General features: G+C 35.9%; 1 protein-coding gene across 3 annotated transcripts in view; it reads right to left on the bottom strand.

Moving 5' to 3' along the window:
• PCDH11X (protocadherin 11 X-linked) overlaps window positions 1-20,621 on the bottom strand; it is a 797,150-nt gene that overhangs the window by 755,495 nt on the left and 21,034 nt on the right. For 2 of the 3 annotated variants that reach the window (XM_073227421.1, XM_073227423.1), the window contains exon 2: window positions 19,463-19,634. The exons of the other annotated variant lie outside the window; for it this stretch is intronic. In XM_073227421.1, coding sequence (XP_073083522.1) covers window positions 19,463-19,484 — 22 coding nt within the window. In that variant the 5' untranslated portion in view covers window positions 19,485-19,634. The remainder of the gene's footprint in view (window positions 1-19,462; window positions 19,635-20,621) is intronic. 3 annotated transcript variants of the gene reach the window in all.

Here is a 20,621-nt window from a genome sequence, read left to right as displayed (position 1 = left end):
TGTGGAATATTCTCCCAAAATTTCTATTTTGAATTCAGATGGATGAAAGATTTTTTTTTGAAGCAAAATAGTTCAGGAAAATATTACAAAATATGGAGTAATTCAGAAATAAGTTAATCAGAATTTCTGGAAAAGAGTAGAGTTTCATTAAGTATTAAGGAGTTATATATGGCAAGAAAAACATAGTATTGGGCCTAAATATTTATTTGTAAAAACGTGTTTTGAATATGTACATAATTATGATTTATTATACAATTTCAGACATTATATATATTAAAGGAAGAAATAATCTACATCTGAGTAAAACACACTAAGAATTGAATCTTTAAAGCACCATTGCTAGCTAGTGATAACATATCCTGATATAAAGAAGACAATCTAAGTTCTACAAAATAGGTTATTTTCTGTGAACACTAGAACTCTCAAGTGGCATTGAATATTAGTAAGAAAATTATAATTTTTAAGCATTACTAAAGATGAACTTACATTTGTATCTAATTTTAAGGCCATTATGTATCTTAAGCATTGAAAGGGATGTGTGTATATGTATGTACTTGCATTTTAGAAAAAGCAGTTCTATTTTTTCAATATTTTAAAAATTAGTATAATAAAAATACATAATATTTGCCTACTAAAATGAGAATCTACTTAGGAAAAATGCCACCTAAGCATCCCTGTTTGTACGTATCAGGCAGAGGTGTCAGTGCTCATCTATGTTCTGTATTTGACCAGCATTTGCATTATTATTGAATGATGATAATGTTAATTATTTTTTAAAACATTCAAGGGAAAGTATTTTTAGTTTTGACAGATCTTTGATCAATATTCTTGGTTCACTGTTTTCCATTCTGGCTGATAAACACTAAGGATATGATTAAAGAATACAGAATTGCTGTACTTTGTCTGAAGTAGAAATACAGACTGAGTTATTGGGACAATAAGGCTCATGTCCACATAGAAATAAAACTAACAGTTAATTTGAAAAAGAAATTAGTTAAAATAATTGATTCAACTAGATGTGATGTTATGCAGATGGACTGTAAATTCAATTTTCCATTTTTGGTTCAAGAGAATGTTAGTGATTTAGTTGTTTAATGCTGTGAGACATTTTATCCCTCTAGTATTTATTCCAGCATTATGTATTAGGATTTTGGAACAGAAACTAGTATTGAAATCTGTTATTTTAGCTTGGGATTGTCTGAGCAAATCCATTAAACATCAAAATTACTACATGCTCCTAGATCAAAACTGTCAAATATCTTATAGAAATGAAATAAAATGTGACAATCTTTGAAAAGAAAGATCATAAGCCACCTATAATTTTAATTTACAAACTAAAACTGGTTATATAATATAAAACAAAAAATGGAATTATCAAAAGAGAAAGTCTAGGTTTTAAATTAAACCTACAGAGTGTTATGTGTCCATATTTTCCAGGCTGAAACTGAATTTTAAATGACAGGTGATTTTACAGATTGAACATTTCTCCTACAATTGATATGTCCAGAAGAAATAAAAAACAATATTTAATTTAATTGGTGTAGTTTGTTGTTTTCTCGAAGTATGGTGTACAATGGCTCTAATATAGTTGTGGATAAATTCGCATCTAAATTTTATATTTTTCCTTTATGTTTTATATATTATATACTTATATTTTAACAATTATCTTCAGTTAAATCATTGACTCTGGATTTTTTGGTTATTGTGAACTTGTTAGTTCTTAGAATCATCATATCAAGAAGAAGAGCTAGGACAGAGCTAAGAAAATGCTACTGACAATTTTTGTCCCATTTGTCATTTAACAGCTTTCAGCTGTACCTGTTTGTCTTCAGTAGCTTCTGGAAAAGAGGCAATTCTTTGGTGTTGAGTTCTTTACCACATAGCTAACATTTCAAAATTTATCTGTATAGTAGTTCCAAATCAGTCATGTTATTAAAAAAAAAAACTATACCTAGAAATTTTCTTTGAAATCAAATTAACTTAAACACATTCAAATTATTTCTTGAAATAATTTAATAATTTATGCTATGCAGAAGGAATATATGGCTTTAGTAGAATAGAAATTGCTGACCCAATAACTATAGAAGATAAAATACTGTCTTCATAATAAAACTTTAAATTTTGGAAAAAGACAGATAATGATTGTGTGAAATCAATTTTCATTTAAACAAATACAAGAACTCTAGCAAAATATACCTGATGTTGTTGGTTTTTAGACTATTTCCTTGCATTTAACCAAAAGTTGTTAATTTACATTTTGAAAAACAGCATGACCTTAGAAGATGTGTTTGCTGAGCAAAAGTTTGCAGCTCCATTCCATTAATCTATTAAAAGCCTAGTGTGTTAGACATTTTTAGCAGGAGAGCAAACACCTTTAAGATAAACAGGAAAATATTCGATTTTCTGAAAATAAGTAAAATATGTTTCATAAATTCATCATTTCTAGTGTTAAAGGAACATTAAAACTTTACATTACTATATTCTGGGGTCCTAGGTGAGAAGGACATGCTATTAAAGTTAAGATAAAACTTCTTATAGTGTTTCTTCAAAACAAAATTTTTGGATTCTATACAGAGATATGTTGTAATATAGCACAGTATTACAGCGAAATTTCAGGAAACTTTAAATTGCAACATTAAAACCTCATGTAGAAGATGCATCTAACATACAAGATGGTAAATTATTCAAAATATATGATATTGCCTTATGATATTTAGCTTTACTGGAAAAGTTGCCAATGAATTAATGTCTTTAACCATTTTTGCCCCTTGATACATTTTATTTATTATTTATTATTTATTATCCAACTTGATAACCAAAATTAAATGCAGCACTTTGGAACATTTCAGGCGATGTATATGTGATCATTATACACTTCATTTTGCGTTATTTATGTAAGTCCTTTTACAGTGGAAAAAGATTCGTGACAGTATGATACAGTGGCAAAGCACACTGGCCAGAGACCTAAATTCTACTCCACACTGTCACTTACTAGCTTTTGTGACCTTGAGCAAGTCACTTGAAAGGAATGGAACCTTTTGTGAAACAACAAATCTTAAGGAGGTGTAATTGATCACAGTTCACACTGAAGCAGAATTTCTGTTTTATTAAGTTACTGCAGACAAAGTAAAAGTTGTGCACAAAAACAAAGAATCCCACAGTATGACCTTGTTAGGCAAGAGATAAACTGAATAAACCAGAGTCAAGGACATTCCATAACATTTACAAACACATATTTCACTGAAAGGATCCTACTTTCTCTTTTTTCAGGCATTAAAATGAGAACAGAAGGAAAATCCTAACAGCAAACAGATTAAGAATATTTTCATGAAAACATTGCTAGTGGTTAGTTATGTCAGCATATTGATATTTCCATTAAACCTGAGTATCTCATCACAATTTGCATTTTATTTCTGCAGAGAAATGTTAGCCCTAACCTAGATTCTATATCTAAGAAATATCTCCTTTCTCTTCTTCTCCTTTATTAAAACTTCAAATCACTGCATAATTCCCAGGTTAAGTTATCTACAACCAGTGACCTAACTTATGCAGTATAGTGAAAAGTTCATGGAACTTTAAGTTACTCCTAAACTAACTTAGTGACCTTAGGCAAGCCATTTAGCTAATTCTGGACTAGTTTGATTCTTCATTTGGAAAAAAAAATGTGTGCCACACCCAACTTTTTTTCCTTTGATATTTTTTGGACTGTTAGATGATTATATCCAAAGTCTTATGTCACATACAAATTCACAAACAAATATCAATTTTATGTAGAAGAACTGTAGTTTTAATGAAACTTTGCAAGAAGGATAGTGTTTGTCCTTTATATTAAGTAGCACTTTGGCAGAATATTTGTCATCATTTATATTTTTAAGTCTCTAATTATCTCATGAGATTCATTAAAGAAGCTAAACAAGGTTTGCTTCTCTGACAACTAAAGATATTTTTGTCATACCTTCTAATAATCTAGTTCTTCCAAGGGAAAACGAAGTGTGATCTCCCAGCGGGTAAAACTATTCAACCCACATGGTTAACTACTATTAAAAAAATCTGTCTTACAGAAACACTTCAATGTAATTCAAATAGAATAAGAAACTTGAAACCACCCAAAGTTCTGGGTTGCAAGCATTGCCAGGACTTAGCCAGAGCAAGACACATTAGTTTATTATTTAACATTCTATATCTAAGCCACCCTATAACAGTAATAGATTTTCATGATTCTCCCAAATACTCTTCCTCTAGATCTATTCTCTCAAAAATATTTTTGTTTTCACAGAGAAAGAAAACAAGAACTTGCCTCTGGCTTCTGAGTCTATTATAAATAAGAATCAAATTCTCATTATTTTCCCCTAAAAAGGCTTATCAGATTTCTCCATCCTAGTACTGTCGCTTGTTCAATTTGACTGCATCCTTACTTCCTAGTCCACTATGACTACTGTTTCATTGTATATTTATGCTATCATAAGTTTTAAATTACTAAGGCCAGGGATATGATTCTAACTGTGCCTACTAGAATTCAGGGAGTACTCAACAAAGCTTTCTAATACAAATTCAAAACTCCTTATAAAATTTAATATAATAAATACTAATTCTGTCCTTTGATATATCTTAATCATATTTGGACCTAAAATTTTAGTATACACATTGGCTAGTGGAATGAATATTGTTCCAGGGATCATAAGAATGCTACCTGAATACTGTCTCTGACACTTAATAGGTATGTGACCTTAAGAAAAAAAATCTTGTCTGTGTCTCTTTCCTCTTATATCGAGTGGTATAGTATCTGTTTCATGAGACAGTTGTGAGAGTGAGATGAAAGAAAATGTGTAATATCACCCTAATACCAAAACCAGGCAAATAAACCATGAAAAAAGAAAACTACAGACGAATATCCCTGATGAATGTAGATGCAAAAATACTCAACAAAATATTAGCAAACCGAATGAAAAAATACATCAAAAGGATCATACACAATGACCAAGTGGGATTCATCCCAGGGATGCAAGGATGATACAACATTCAAAAAACCATCTACATTATCCACCACATCAACAAAAAGAAAGACAAAAACCACATGATCATCTCCATAGATGCTGAAAAAGCATACGATAAAATTCAACATCCATTCATGATAAAAACTCTCAACAAAATGGGTATAGAGGGCAAGTACCTAAACATAATAAAGGTCATATATGATAAACCCACAGTCAACATCATACTGAACAGTGAGAAGCTGAAAGCTTTTCCTCTGAGATAGGGAACAAGACAGGGATGCCCACTCTCCCCACTGTTATTCAACATAGTACTGGAGGTCCTAGCCATGGCAATTAGGCAAAACAAAGAAATACAAGGAATCCAGATTGGTAAAGAGGAAGTTAAACTTTCACTATTTGCAGATGACATGATATTATACATAAAAAGCCCTAAAGACTCCACTCCAAACTACTAGAGCTAATATCAGAATTCAGCAAAGTTACAGGATACAAAATTAACACACAGAAATCTGTGGCTTTCCTATAAACTAAAAATAAACTAATAGAAAGAGAAATCAGGAAAACAATTCCATTCACAATAGCATCAAAAAGAATAAAATACCTAGGAATAAACCTAACCAAGGAAGTGAAAGACCTATACCCTGAAAACTATAAGACACTCTTAAGAGAAATTAAAGACGTCACTAACAAATAGAAACTCATCCCATGCTCATGGCTAGGAAGAATTAATATCGTCAAAATGGCCATCCTGCCCAAAGCAATATACAGATTTGATGCAATCCCTATCAAACTACCAACAGCATTCTTCAATGAACTGGAACAAATAGTTCAAAATTCATATGGAAACACCAAAGACCCCGAATAGCTAAAGCAATCCTGAAAAGGAAGAATAAAGTGGGGGGGATCTCACTCCCCAACTTCAAGCTCTACTACAAAGCCACAGTAATCAAGACAATTTGGTACTGGCACAAGAACAGAGCCACAGACCAATGGAACAGAATAGAGACTCCAAACATTAACTCAAACATATATGGTCAACTAATATTCGATAAAGGGGCCATGGACATACGATGGGGAAACAACAGTCTCTTCAACAGATGGTGCTGCCAAAACTGGACAGCTACATGTAAGAGAATGAAACTGGATCACTGTCTAACCCCATATACAAAAGTAAATTTGAAATGGATCAAAGACTTGAATTTAAGTCATGAAACCATAAAACTCTTAGAAAAAAAAAATAAGGCAAAAATCCCTTAGACACAAACATGAGTGACCTCTTCTTGAACATATCTTCCCGGGCAAGGGAAACAAAGGCAAAAATGAACAAATGGGACTATATCAAGCTGAAAAGCTTCTGTACAGTGAAAGACACCATCAATAGAACAAAAAGGAACCCTACAGTATGGGAGAATATATTTGAAAATGACAGATCCGATAAAGGCTTGACATCCAGAATATATAAAGAGCTCACACACCTCAACAAACAAAAGGTAAATAATCCAATTAGAAAATGGAGAGAGGTGCTGAATAGACAGTTCTCTAAAGAAGAAATTCAGATGGCCAACAGACACATGAAAAGATGCTCCACATCGCTTGTCATTAGAGAAATGCAAATTAAAACCACAATGAGATATCATCTCACACCAGTAAGGATGGCTACCATCCAAAAGACAAACAATAACAAATGTTGGCAAGGTTGTGGAGAAAGGGGAACCCTCCTACACTGCTGGTGGGAATGTAAATTAGTTCAACCATTGTGGAAAGCAGTATGGAGGTTCCTCAAAATGCTCAAAATAGAAATACTATTTGACCCAGGAATTCCACTTCTAGGAATTTACCCCAAGAATGCAGCACTCCAGTTTGAAAAAGACAGATGCACCCCTATGTTTATTGCTGCATTATTTACAATAGCCAAGATATGGAAGCAACCTAAATGTCCATAAGTAGATGAAAGTATAAAGAAGATGTGGTACATATACACAATGGAATATTACTCAGCCATAAGAAAAAAAAATCCTACCATTTGCAACAACATGGATGGAGCTAGAGGGTATTATGCTCAGGGAAATAAGCCAGGCAGAGAAAGACAAGTACCAAATGATTTCACTCATATGTGGAGTATAAGAACAAAAGAAAACTGAAGGAACAAAACAGCAGCAGAAGCACAGAACCCAAGAATGGACTAACAGTTACCAAAGGGAAAGGGACTGGGGAGGACAGGTGGGAAGGGAGGGATAAGGGAGCATTATGATTAGCATGTATACTGTCGGGGGGGGCGCACAGGGAGGGGTCTGCAACACAGAGAAGACAAGTAGTGACTTTACAGCATCTTACTATGTTGATGGACAGTGACTGTGAATGGGGATGTGGGGGGGACTTGGTGAAGGGGGGAGCCTATTAAACATAATGTCCTTCATGTAATTATAGATTAATGATACCAAAATAAAATTTAAAAAGAAGAAAAGAAAATGTGTAATACACTAAAATGCAATGAAAACCACTTTAAAATGTTAATATTATCATTCATATGGTTAAAACCTGGTGGTAGCACCTTTCATTATTACTGAGAGGTACTCTTTCAGGTAATTTCTTTAGATTTAATGCAAAGACTCATGATAAATCTACTTTGTTCTTTTAATTAATTGTGGTTGTTTTGTTCATTTTCAAAAACTCAGTTGTTTCAGTTACTACCAAAGCATGTTCTTGGGTGACTTGGTTGCTATCATTAGTGTAAGGTAAAAGGAAGATATAAAGTGTAATGACGTTCTCAAAGGAAATATTACACATGTTCTCAGAGTCTCTTCCATTTCTTTGAATGATGATACTTATTTGAGCTGTCAATCTTCACCCTGGAACCTAATTCTAACCTTGGAATTCTAATTTTTGCCTAATGAATATAATCATTCCAGTTCCTCAGTAATGCTATTAGTAATTTTTGCCATCCAGTCGTAGTATTAAACAATTATAAGTACTTCAACATTTAGTATACATTATAGGGTATTATCTACTGGATAATTGTGTTCAACCCTCACAGCCATCTCTTTAACCTCTTTGCTAAAATTATATGATCTGATAACTCTAATTGACAGCATTTTGTTTAATATTTTTAGCATTTCTAATATTTGTTAGATTAGTGCAAGGAATTAACTTTTATTTTTTTCTTTGAAGTGTTATGACCCTGAAATTGTCTGATTTTTTACATTCTATTCAGTCATATATAATTTTTCAATTTTAGTGCCATTGTAAATTAACTCAATTTTTCTCATTCTGCCTTATAAATATAAGCACAGAACTGATGCTTCTACTTTCTGTAGAGTGAGTTCCCAACTCTGGTCTTTGAAAATAGAATTTGAAGAGGTCTGTTATTTTTTATATGTTTTTTGTTATCAGTTTTCAATATTTATTTTTGTGTGTGTATATGGGGATTTCCTCCTTAGAAAATATTTATGTATGGATATATATAAATTTTTTGCCTGCTCTATCTATGTGCCCTTCTCAGGCACATGGAAATATCTGTGCCTAACATAATGTTAAGAGTAATGAAATCCAAGGCAATTCTGGCTGACTCCCAAGTTCATTTAGTACTTACAAAAAACATTTTAATCCAATTGGCCCTTTATTTCACTGGGATCCTCAAGTGCCCACCAAACAGGCTCTGATGTTGCTGTTAAAGTATCAGAGCTTAGAAAAGACTAATACAGTTTCACTGGGAAGGCAGTGGCTTCTGAATCCCAATGCCATAATTAAAACATGAATCCCAGATTCAAAGAGACAATTTTTTTCAGTTGTTTTCCTAACCCTGCTGGAACCACATTGTGCCTCCTAACAAACAGAGTTTAAACACTTACACTTGACTTATTTCACTAGCTGCTTCCAGTGTTGTTTGTTTTAATTTGACCCTGGTTCTATAACATCGTGAACTGTACATAAAGAAATAGAACTATGACAATTTCTTAGGCTGATTATAAATGAAAATTTGCTTAGACAAAAATGGCTATTCTGTTGTGGTCTAAGATAAAAGTCTAGATATGAAGAAAGTGGTTAGGCAGCATAGTATCTAATTTACCATTTGTTCCTGTTTTGAGGGGAGTTTTAGGGGATAACAAATATAAAATAACCAAATCTGTTTTGTTTATGTTGTTGCCCTGAAAAATGGCGACACTAAAAAAAAAAAACAATTAAAATAATGTCTTCAAAGTCGATAAGTGAAAATTTAATTGGTCATTTTATTCTGAAATCAGAATGATTAACTCATGTTAATTTGCAATATTTTACAAGGTAATCTTCAAGAATCTCTACTATATTGCTCAGAAATTTTGGACCTCTTTTGAAAAAAAGGTTAAGAAATATTGTTAAGCTATTGACACTGTGTGGAAAACGGTTTTCTTCTTTGAAATGGTATGAACATATGCAGAGAGTGGTTGTAACATAGATTTGACTGTGAAATGAGCAAGCAACTGGTTTTTATTCCTAACTACAGTTTAAACTGATCTAATTACACTGAAGATTAAAATCAGTATCAATAGCCAATGCAATAATTGTCTAATATTTCAATTTTTTTTAAAAGTCAACCTTTAGGAGGCGGAGCCAAGATGGCAGCATGAGTAGAGCAGCAGAAATCTTCTCCGAAAACCACATATATCTATGAAAATATAACAAAGACAACTCTTCCTAAAATAGAGACCAGAGGACACAGGACAACATCCAGACCACATCAACACCTGCGAGAACCCAGCGCCTCACAAAGGGGGTAAGATACAAGCTGCGGCCCGGCGGGACCTGAGTGCTCCTCCCCCCAGCTCCCGGCGGGAGGAGAGGAGTCAGCAGGGAGGGAGAAGGAACCCAGGACTGCTGAACAACCAGCCCCAGCAGTCCAGACCAGAGCAAAGAAACAGTGCATGAGTGGGATCGTGGATACTAGGGAAACAGGGCGGTAGGCCCGGTGTGCGGGTGTCTGAGGGGAACGCCAGAGAACAAAGAAACGTGAGCGGCCATTTTCTTTCTACTTTTTTTTTTTTTTTTTTTGGCAAGGGCTTTTTGGAACTCTTAAAGGGACAGGGACCCCAATACTATGTAAACAGGGCAGCAAGACCGGTGAGTGGGTGCCTGAGAACAGCACCTGAGGACAAAGAAAATCATGCATTTTTCTTTTTCTTTTTACTTAATTATTTATTTAAATTTTTTTTGTTTTTTTGCTTTTGTTTTTGTTTTTTTTTTGCTGCTGATGTTGTTTTGGTTTGGAGACTGCTTTTTGGAAGTCTTAAAGGGTCAGGACAGGACACTTAGTCCAGAGGCAGGGAATCTGGGGATGTCTGGGCACTCTAACCCCCTGGGCAGCAGGGAGCACGGAGGCACCTTTCGGAAATAAATAGCCTCCCGGCCACTCACCCTCCAACGGGGCTCAACCATTTTGAAGCACCAGCCGGAACCAGGCCACACCCACAGAAACAGCGGAGATAAACTCCATAGCAGCTGGGCAGCAAGCAGAAGTCCTGTATGCGCACAGCTGCCCAGCACAAGCCACTAGAGGTCACTATTCTCCCAGGAGAGGAAGACCACAAACCAACAAGAAGGAAAGCTCTTCCAGCCATCACTTGTACCAGCTCTGCAAACTATCTCGATCACCATGAAAAGGCAAAATTACAGGCAGACAAAGATCACAGAGTCAACATTAGAGAAGGAGACAGACCTAACCAGTCATCCTGAAAAAGAATTCAAAATAAAATGAAGAACATGCTTACGGAGATGCACAGAAAAATGCAAGAGCACTGGGATGAAGTCTGGAGGGAGATCACAGATATCAGGAAGGAGATCACAGAAATGAAACAAACTCTGGAAGGATTTATAAGCAGAATGGATAAGATGCAAGAGGCCACTGAAGGAATAGAAACCAGAGAAGAGGAATGTATAGAAGCTGACATAGAGAGAGATAAAAGGATCTCCAGGAATGAAACAATACTAAGAGAAGTATGTGACCAATCCAAAAGGAACAATATCTGTATTATAGGGGTACCAGAAGAAGAAGAGAGAGAAAAGGGATAGAAAGTGTCTTTGAAGAAATAATTGCTGAAAACTTCCCCAAACTGGGGGAGGAAATAATCGAACAGTCCACGGAAATACACAGAACGCCCAACAGAAAGGATCCAAGGAGGACAACACCAAGACACATAATAATTAAAATGGCAAGGATCAAGGACAAGGAAAGAGTTTTAAAGGCAGCTAGAGAGAAAGAGGTCACCTATAAAGGAAAACCCATTAGGCTATCATCAGACTTCTCGACAGAAACCCTACAGGCCAGAAGAGAATGGCATGATATATTTAATACAATGAAACAAAAGGGCCTTGAACCAAGGATACTGTAGCAAGCACGACTATCATTTAAATATGATGGTAGGATTAAACAATTCCCAGACAAGCAAAAGCTCAGGGAATTTGTTTCCCACAAATCACCTCTACAGGGCATCATACACGGACTGTTCTAGATGGGAGCACTCCTAAAAAGAGCACAGAACAAAACACACAACATATGAAGAATGGAGTAGGAGGAATAATAAGGGAGAGAAGAAAAGAATCTACAGTGTATATAAAAGTTCAATAAGCAAGCTAAGTTAGGCAGTAAGATACAAAAGAGGCTAACCTTGAACCTTTGGTAACCACGAATTTAAAGCCTGCAATGGCAATAAGTACATATCTCTCAATAGTCACCCTAAATGTAAATGGACTTAATGCACCAATCAAAAGACACAGAGTAATAGAATGGATTAAAAAGGAAGACCCATCTATATGCTGCGTATAAGAAACTTACCTCAAACCCAAAGACATGCACAGACTAAAAGTCAAGGGATGGGAAAACACATTTCAGGTAAACAACAGCAAGAAGAAAGCAGGGGTTGCAGTACTAATATCAGACAAAATAGACTTCAAAACAAAGAAAGTAACAAGAGATAAAGAAGGACACTACATAATGATAAAGGGCTCAGTCCAACAAGAGGATATAACCATTCTAAATATATATGCACACAACACCAGAGCACCAGCATATGAGAAACGAATACTAACAGAACTAAAGGAGGAAATAGACTGCAATGCATTCCTTTTAGGAGACTTAAACACACCACTCACCCCAAACGACAGATCCACTGGGCAGAAAATAAGTAAGGACACAGAGGCACTGAACAACACACTACAAAGAAAACAAAAAGGCTCACAAACACATGGAGGCTTAACAACATGCTTCTAAATAATCAAAGGATCAACGAGAAAATCAAAATAGAGATCAAGGAATATATAGAATATATAGAAACAAATGACAAAAACAACACAAAACCCCAACTTCTGTGGGACACAGTGAAAGCAGTCTTAAGAGGAAAGAATATAGCGATCCAGGCACACTTGAAGAAGGAAGAACAATCCCATATGAATAGTCTAACATCACAATTATTGAAACTGGAATAAGAAGAACAAATGAGGCCTAAAGTCAGCAAAAGGAGGCACATAATAAAGAACAGAGAAGAAATAAACAAAATTGAGAAGAATAAAACAATAGCAAAAATCAACGAAATCAAGAGCTGGTTCTTTGAGAAAATAAACAAAATAGATAAGCCTCTAGCCAAACTTATTATGAGAAAAAGAGAATCAACACAAATCAACAGAATCAGAAATGTGCATGGAAATATCACGACAGACTCCACAGAAATACAAAGAATTATTAAAGACTACTGTGAAAACCTATATACCAACAAGCTGAAAAACCTAGAAGAAATGGACAACTTCCTAGAATAATACAAATTTCCAAGACTGACCAATGAAGAAACACAAAAGTTAAACAAACCAATTACAAGCAAAGAAATTGAAATGGTAATCAAAAAACTACCCAAGAACAAAGCACCGGGGCCGGATGGATTTACCTAAGAATTTTATCAGACATACACAGAAGACATAATACCCATTCTCCTTAAAGTTTTCCAAAGAAATTGAAGAGGAGGGAATACTCCCAAACTCATTCCATGAAGCCAGCCTCACTCTAATACCAAAACCAGCCAAAGACACCACCAAAAAAGAAAACTACAGGCCAATATCCCTGATGAACATAGATGCAAAAAAACTCAACAAAATATTAGCAACCCGAATTCAAAAATATATCTAAAGGATCGTACACCATGACCAAGTGTGATTTATCCCAGGAATGCAAGGATGGTACAACATTCGAAAGTCCATCAACATCATCCAGCACATCAAAAAGAAAGACAAAAACCACACGATTATCTCCATAGACGCTGAAAAAGCATTTGACAAAATTCAACATCCATTCATGATAAAAACTCTCAGCAAAATGGGAATAGAGGGCAAGTACCTCAACATAATAAAGGCCATATATGATAAAACCACAGTCAACATTATACTGAACAGCGAGAAGCTCAAAACTTTTCCTCTGAGATCGGGAACTAGACAGGGATGCCCACTCTCCCAACTGTTATTTAACATAGTACTAGAGGTCCTAGCCATGGCAATCAGACAAAACAAAGAAATACAAGGAATCCAGATTGGTAAAGAAGAAGTTAAACTGTCACTATTTGCAGATGATATGATACTGTACATAAAAAACCCTTAAGACTCCACTCCAAAACTATTAGAACTGATATTGGAATACAGCAAAGTTGCAGGATACAAAATTAACACACAGAAATCTGTAGCTTTCCTATACACTAACAATGAACCAACAGAAATAGAAATCAGGAAAAAAATTCCATTCACAATTGCATCAAAAAGAATAAAATACCTAGGAATAAACCTAACCAAAGAAGTAAAAGACTTATACCCTGAAAACTACAAGTCACTCTTAAGAGAAATTAAAGGGGACACTAACAAATGAAACTCATCGCATGCTCATGGCTAGGAAGATTTAATATAATCAAAATGGCCATACTGACCAAAGCAATATACGGATTTGATGGAATCCATATCAAATGACCAGCAACATTCTTCAATGAACGGGAACAAATAATTTAAAAATTCATATGGAAACACCAAAGAGCCCGAATAGCCAAAGCAATCCTGAGAAACAAGAATAAAGTAGGGGGATCTCACTCCCCAACTTCAAGCTCTACTACAAAGCCATAGTAATCAAGACAATTTGGTACTGACACAAGAACAGAGCCACAGACCAGTGGAAAAGATTAGAGGCTCCAGACTTTAACCCAAACATATATTGTCACTTAATATTTGATAAAGGATCCATGGACATACAATGGCAAAATGACAGTCTCTTCAATAGGTGGTGCTGGAAAAACAGGACAGCTACATGTAGGAGAATGAAACTGGACCATTGTCTAACCCCATACACAAAAGTAAATTCTAAATGGATCAAAGACCTGAATGTAAGTCATGAAACCATAAAACTCATAGAAAAAACATAGGCAAAAACCTCTTAGACATAAACAAGAGTGACCTCTACTTGAACATATCTCCCCGGGCAAGGAAAACAACAGCAAAAATGAACAAGTTGGACAACATCAAGCTTAAAAGCTTCTGTACAGCAAAAGACACCATCAATAGAACAAAAAGGAACCCTATAGTATGGGAGAATATATTTGTAAATGACAGATCCGATAAAGGCTTGACGTCCAAAATATATAAAGAGCGCTCATGCCTCAACAAACAAAAAACAAAAAATCCAATTAAAAAATGGGCAGAGGAACTGAACAGACAGTTCTCCAAAAAAGAAATACAGATGGCCAAAAGACACATGAAAAGATGATCCACATCACTAATTATCAGAGAAATGCATCTTAAAACTAGAAAGAGATATCACCTCACACCAGTAAGGATGGCTGCCATCCAAAAGACAAGCAACAACAAATGTTGGTGACGCTGTGGAGAAAGGGGAACCCTCCTACACTGCTGGTGGGAATGTAAATTAGTTCAACCATTGTGGAAAGCAGTATGGAGGTTCATCAAAATGCTCAAAACAGACCTACCATTTGACCCAGGAATTCCACTTCTAGGAATTTACCCTAAGAACTCACCAATCAAGCTTGAGAAAGACAGATGCACCCCTATGTTTACTGCAGCACTATTTACAATAACCAAGAATTGGAAGTAACCTAAATGTCCATCGGTAGATGAATGGATAAAGAAGATGTGGTACATATACACAATGGAATACTACTCAGCCATAAGAAGACGGCAAATCCTACCATTTGCAGCAACATGGATGGAGCTGTAGGGTATTATGCTCAGTGAAATGAGCCAAGTGGAGAAAGAGAAACACCAAATGATTTCACTCATCTGTGGGGTATAATAATAAAGGAAAAACTGAAGGAACAAAACAGCAGCAGAATCACAGAACCCAAGAATGGACTAACAGGTACCAAAGGGAAAGGGACTGGGGAGGATGGGTGGGTAGGGAGGGATAATGGGGGGAGAAGATGGGGGTGTATTAAGATTAGCATGCATAATGAGGGGGTGGGAGAAAGGGGAGGGATGCACAACACAGGAAGACAAGTAGTGATTCTACAACATTTTGCTATGCTGATGGACAGTGACTGTAAAGGGGTTTATGGGGGGACCTGGTATAGGGGAGAGCCTAGTACACATAATATTCTTCATGTAAGTGTAGATTAATGTGAACAATAAATAATTAAATAAATAAATAAATAAATAAATAAATAAATAAAAAAGAAGAAAGAAAAGGCAGATTACTCCCTGATAGGATAAAAATAACTGTAAATCAACAATTAATGCATGCTTTAAATGTCCTTAACTTTGTTCACTTAAAGAGTGTCAGATGATCAGCTATGGAGTTACACTTTTCTGATAATATTCCTTTGTCTTAAAAAAAAATACAGTTCCTATGTGGTGACCTCCAAAGAGTTCTACACAATGGTATAAAGGGCATATCAAAGTGTGGGCAAAGGGTCTGTTTGTGTTTATACAGAGGATCAAAGCCTAATTTGGCTACCCAGAAAATGAACTAAGATACAATATGAAGAAGAACTTCCAACATCAGCACTCTCTGGAAGAGTCATACCAGAAGATGATCATTAAAACCTCAACAAAGATCCAGGGGATGCTGCAGTTGTAGCTGCATCCATCCCACCAGTCCAGTACTTGCCGTTGGAATGAAGAAGGAGATATCTGAGCTGGCCTGTGCTTTCAGTAATACAACAAATTTGACTGGATCTATAGTGTTGGAACTCAACCAAGAATTAGGAGAAGTGCAAGTTATAGCGCTCCAAAATCTTACAACTACAGACTATCTACTGTTAAAAGAACATATGGGATGTGAACAGTTCCCAGGAATGGGTTGTTTTAATTTGTCTGATTTCTCTCAGACTGTTCAAGTTCAGTTGGACAATATCCATCATATCATAGATAAATTTTCACAAATGCCTAGGGTGCCTAACTGGTTTTCTTGGTTTCAGGGGAGATGGCTGATAATTATAGGTCTGCTTTGGTTATGTAACTGTATTCCTATTATGTTAATGTGTGTGAACAATTTAGTTAGTAGTTTAAAACCTATACATGCTTAATTTACTCTACAAGAAGATATGTCAAAGAAATAATCAATCTTCCCATGTTTTCTTCCATCTGCTATTTCTATAGCTTTTCTTCTTCCTTCCTAATTACAACCCTTAAATAGAATTTGTTCCTCATATCGAATTTACCGATTATCATAATTCCTCCAAGTGGTAAAGATACCTCAAGACAAATGCTGGGCATAGAAGCCACAGGGCATAAATCTGCAAAGAAGTAAAAAGCTAACCTTTTCAAACAATATGGCCTCTCTCTCACTTACCAACTTCACATTTCCCTGTATGGCCCGGAAGACGACTGGTTAGCCAGAGACGGGTAAGATTCCTCAAGGGAGGAACAACCTAAGACAGGCACACTCACAGGGGGGCCATCAGTTGAGAAATTGGAGATCAACAGAGGTGAGGCTTAGAACCTCATCCCCCCTTTTTTGAGAGAAATCTTCTGCATCTTCGGATATTTTAATGCCCTTGTCTAGCTTGGAATAACACATAGTCTACAGGCACACACCTGATCATCGACATTTGCTCTCTTACAACACTAAACTATGTTTTCTACCTTTATCTTGCATCTACCTACCACTTCAGCATTTCATTAAAAATAATAATAATAATAATAATAATAATAATAATAATAAAGGCAGAAATGTGGGATTCACATATAAATCAAGTATAAAAATCAAACGAATATTCATATTTGACCTGATTGTTTTAGTTCATAATGCATGATCAAAACCGAAAGTTTCTGTGATGACTGCCCTTGTACTGTTCACCATGTAAGAACTTATTCACTATGTAAGAATTTGTTCACCATGTAAGAACTTGTTCGTTATGCTTCCAAAGATTGGAGACTGATGAGAATTAGGCTTGGGGTGGATTAATGATTGTGCATTGAGCATTGAGTCCCCTATACAGAATTTCATTGTTGTTAATAAATATGAGAGATGCCCTCTCAAAAAAAAAAAATACTGGAGGAAAGCAAAATGCCTCACAAAATATGATAGGATCATTTTGGAAATTTTCAGGGGAGAAAAAAATAAATGACTGCACAGGAAGGCAGCCTTTCAGCTACAAAAAAAAAAAAAGTCAACCTTTACAATATAGCTACATTAAATTTAAACAGTATTTATTATCTTTGCTTTACTTCACCTTTTTCATGCCTGTTTACTAGACTAAGAATTAGCTTTTTGCAGCTCAGTGTGATTTGACTGGCAGCAGCATCTACACCCCCAGGAAAGTTGTTAGAAATACAGAATTTCCAGCCCCACCTAAAATGTAATGAATCAGAATCTGCACTTTTAACAAGATTCACAGATGACTGGTATGCACATTAAAGTTTGAGTAGCACAGGGAATATAACTTCCAAGAAACTGGAGTTTAAAAGAAGGAATCATTAGCAGTGATGGTGATTGATTAGAAATTGTGTATTGGCTCTATTTCTTCCTGAAGTGCTTTGATTCTGCTATATGTAGCTAAAATTTTTTAGCATAGGCCTTATATCCCCATATTTGTTTACTCATATGTAATTCTAAGGCATTCAGAAGCCATATTGAGACAGTGACCATGGGGTTAGACAGAATAGGGTGAAGGCTGCCAGAAAAAAGAAGGCAGGATATTTACAGTCAGAGCAATGTAACTACATGCAAGGAAAATCCCTACCAAAACTCTGTGTTAAACATTAAGCTCTAGGGTTATTCTTCAGTGAGAGCAGTTAAATATTCCCCAGATAAATAAGAGTAGCACATGTTTTTATTATGCTAATCATTTGTAATCATGTGTAAGATTCACCTTAGTGTGCTAAAGGCCCAGGCCTATGTGCTGTCTTTCCTCCAGATCTGAAGAGGTGAATTTGCAAACTGGACAACTAATTTAGCATGCAGACACAGTTGTAAACAACATAATAAAAGGCAGGAAGGATTCCACCTTAAAGATAAGATTGCATTTTAACACCCAAGAAGTTTAAGAAGTAAGATTCTTAACTTATTCTTTAGCAAACAGACAATACCTCAGCCCACCTTAGGGGCTGGGCAGGCGGCCTTTTGATATGCTCCTAGACCAAGACTCCAGTATCCCACAGAGAAATCAAAGCAGTAAATTTCTTGTGTTGTTTTAATATTCAGGGACCACTTAACAAGTCCACACCCCTAAACCTTTTATCAGGTTCCCCAAAATCTCAACTGCCTATAAAACTCCTAGACAACGCACCACTAAGGGCTGTCTTGTCCCCTCCTGGCTCATGCCAGGAGGTCTGTCTGTCCTGTCACTGTATCTCTCAAAAAGTCTCCCTGGCTCTCTTACCTTAACTGTTTGCTAAGTTCATTCTTTGACTCCACAAACAAGAACCCGGGCATCAATATGATACTTAATGGATTAACTCCTCCCCTCAAATAATCCTACTTTGCACTCATTCACATTGAGACAGGAATCTTGGGTGTAGTCAGAGTAGGGTGAGGGCCTCAGGGGAAAAGCAGGGCCAAATATTTACAGTCAGAGCAATGTAACAATGGGCAAAGAAGTCCCCACTGAAACTTTGTGTTAAGCATTATGCAAAGTCAAGGTCACACTAATTCTCTAGGGAAAGATACCAGACTAAGAAATATAGACATCTTCAGTGATATCAGTTAAAGGTCAAAAGGCCAGGAACAACTTGACCTGGAATGTTTGAGTGTTCTGCAAGGGTATCTCAGCATAACCCATGACTTCACTGTAAAAAGCCCTAGCAGACAGACCATAACCCAGCCCACCTTGAGGGCAGGGCAGGTGGTACAAGTCCACACCTCTAAGCCTTTTTTTTGATGTTCTTGAAAAATTCTCAATTGCCTATAAAACCCCTAGACAACACACTATCATGGACTCTCTTATCCCCTCCTGGTGTTAGCTGGGAGCTCTGTCCTCTCACTTTATCTCTAAATAAAAGCCTGTACCTTGCTCTCCTACCTTGAGTGTTTATGAAGCTCATTCTTCGGCTTCGTGAACAAGAACCCCGGCATCATCTTTGGGGGCTCGTCCGGGATAGCTTCGGAGACAGGAGCATCCTCTTCAAGTCTAAAGCCATACACGCCTCTGGATTGCATTCTGAAGAACTGGGAGCCATTTTGATCCCCAGACCCTGAAAAAGAAGTGTCTTCTGCACACAAGCCTGGCCTCAATAGAAACTCTCTAATGGAGAGGCTTGGTCCCTCAGAGAAGTATACAATATAATAAGGTTATACAACTAAATTTATTTTAATGCAAGGAAGGGAAATAGTCAAAAGTCACATGGACTACTATATTTTGAGACTAGTTTTCTAAATTTTTTTGGTGAAAATCTATTCTACTTATTGGGTTCATTATCTTAAAAATTTGGGAGGTTTTTAAACTAGACTCCCTGAAACAAAAGAAATGTATGTTCTGAAATACAGCCTGGCTTTAAATGACTGGTGCTAGAATTGTACTTGCATTTCATTTCCAGTCCCCTGGACACACACAGTCGCTATCAGTTCAGAGCCTTCATCGGCCATGTTAGTCTGGGGTCATCTAAACCTTAACCCAGTTATGTAAACTGCTCACCAGTAGAGTGTATTCTTGAAAACTGAGATATTTTTAGTCAAATAAGCTAAAAGGAAAGGCAATTGGATATCAGTAACTCAAATCTCTGTACCAGTTTATCTGTGTATATGTTCTTTTATGAAAAGTATTGCTAACTGTAGTCATTATGTCTCAATATGTATGTTTGTGTGTGCAAGTGTGTAAATGAAAGATTTTTCTACCTCCGGGTGGTATTAATAAGACAAAAGCTTGTGAAAATTGGGCATTCTAAAACTTCTAGAAAATTCTAATAGAAAATATTGAGCATTAATGCTAATTTAAATTGAACTAAAACGGACATGTCCTTATGGTTATCAGCTGCCTAAAGTCATTTAAGGTAATCTTATCTGTTAAATCTTTCAAGAATAAAATGCTTAGAGGCTTGACTTTGTCTAATATTCAGTAAAGGTTTTGTAAGTAATCTAGCATAGTTTTTAAGAATGAGTAAACTAAACCTAGCAAGTGAACTTCTTAATAATAATTGTGTGTTACAGTGTGTATACCTACCTACAGCCTGAGAATCTTTGTG

This window comes from Manis javanica, chromosome X (genome assembly GCF_040802235.1).
Source record: "Manis javanica isolate MJ-LG chromosome X, MJ_LKY, whole genome shotgun sequence".
Taxonomy (NCBI): Eukaryota; Metazoa; Chordata; class Mammalia; order Pholidota; family Manidae; genus Manis; species Manis javanica.
Note: the sequence above shows the minus strand (reverse complement) of the source record. Positions and strands in the feature narration are given on the sequence as shown.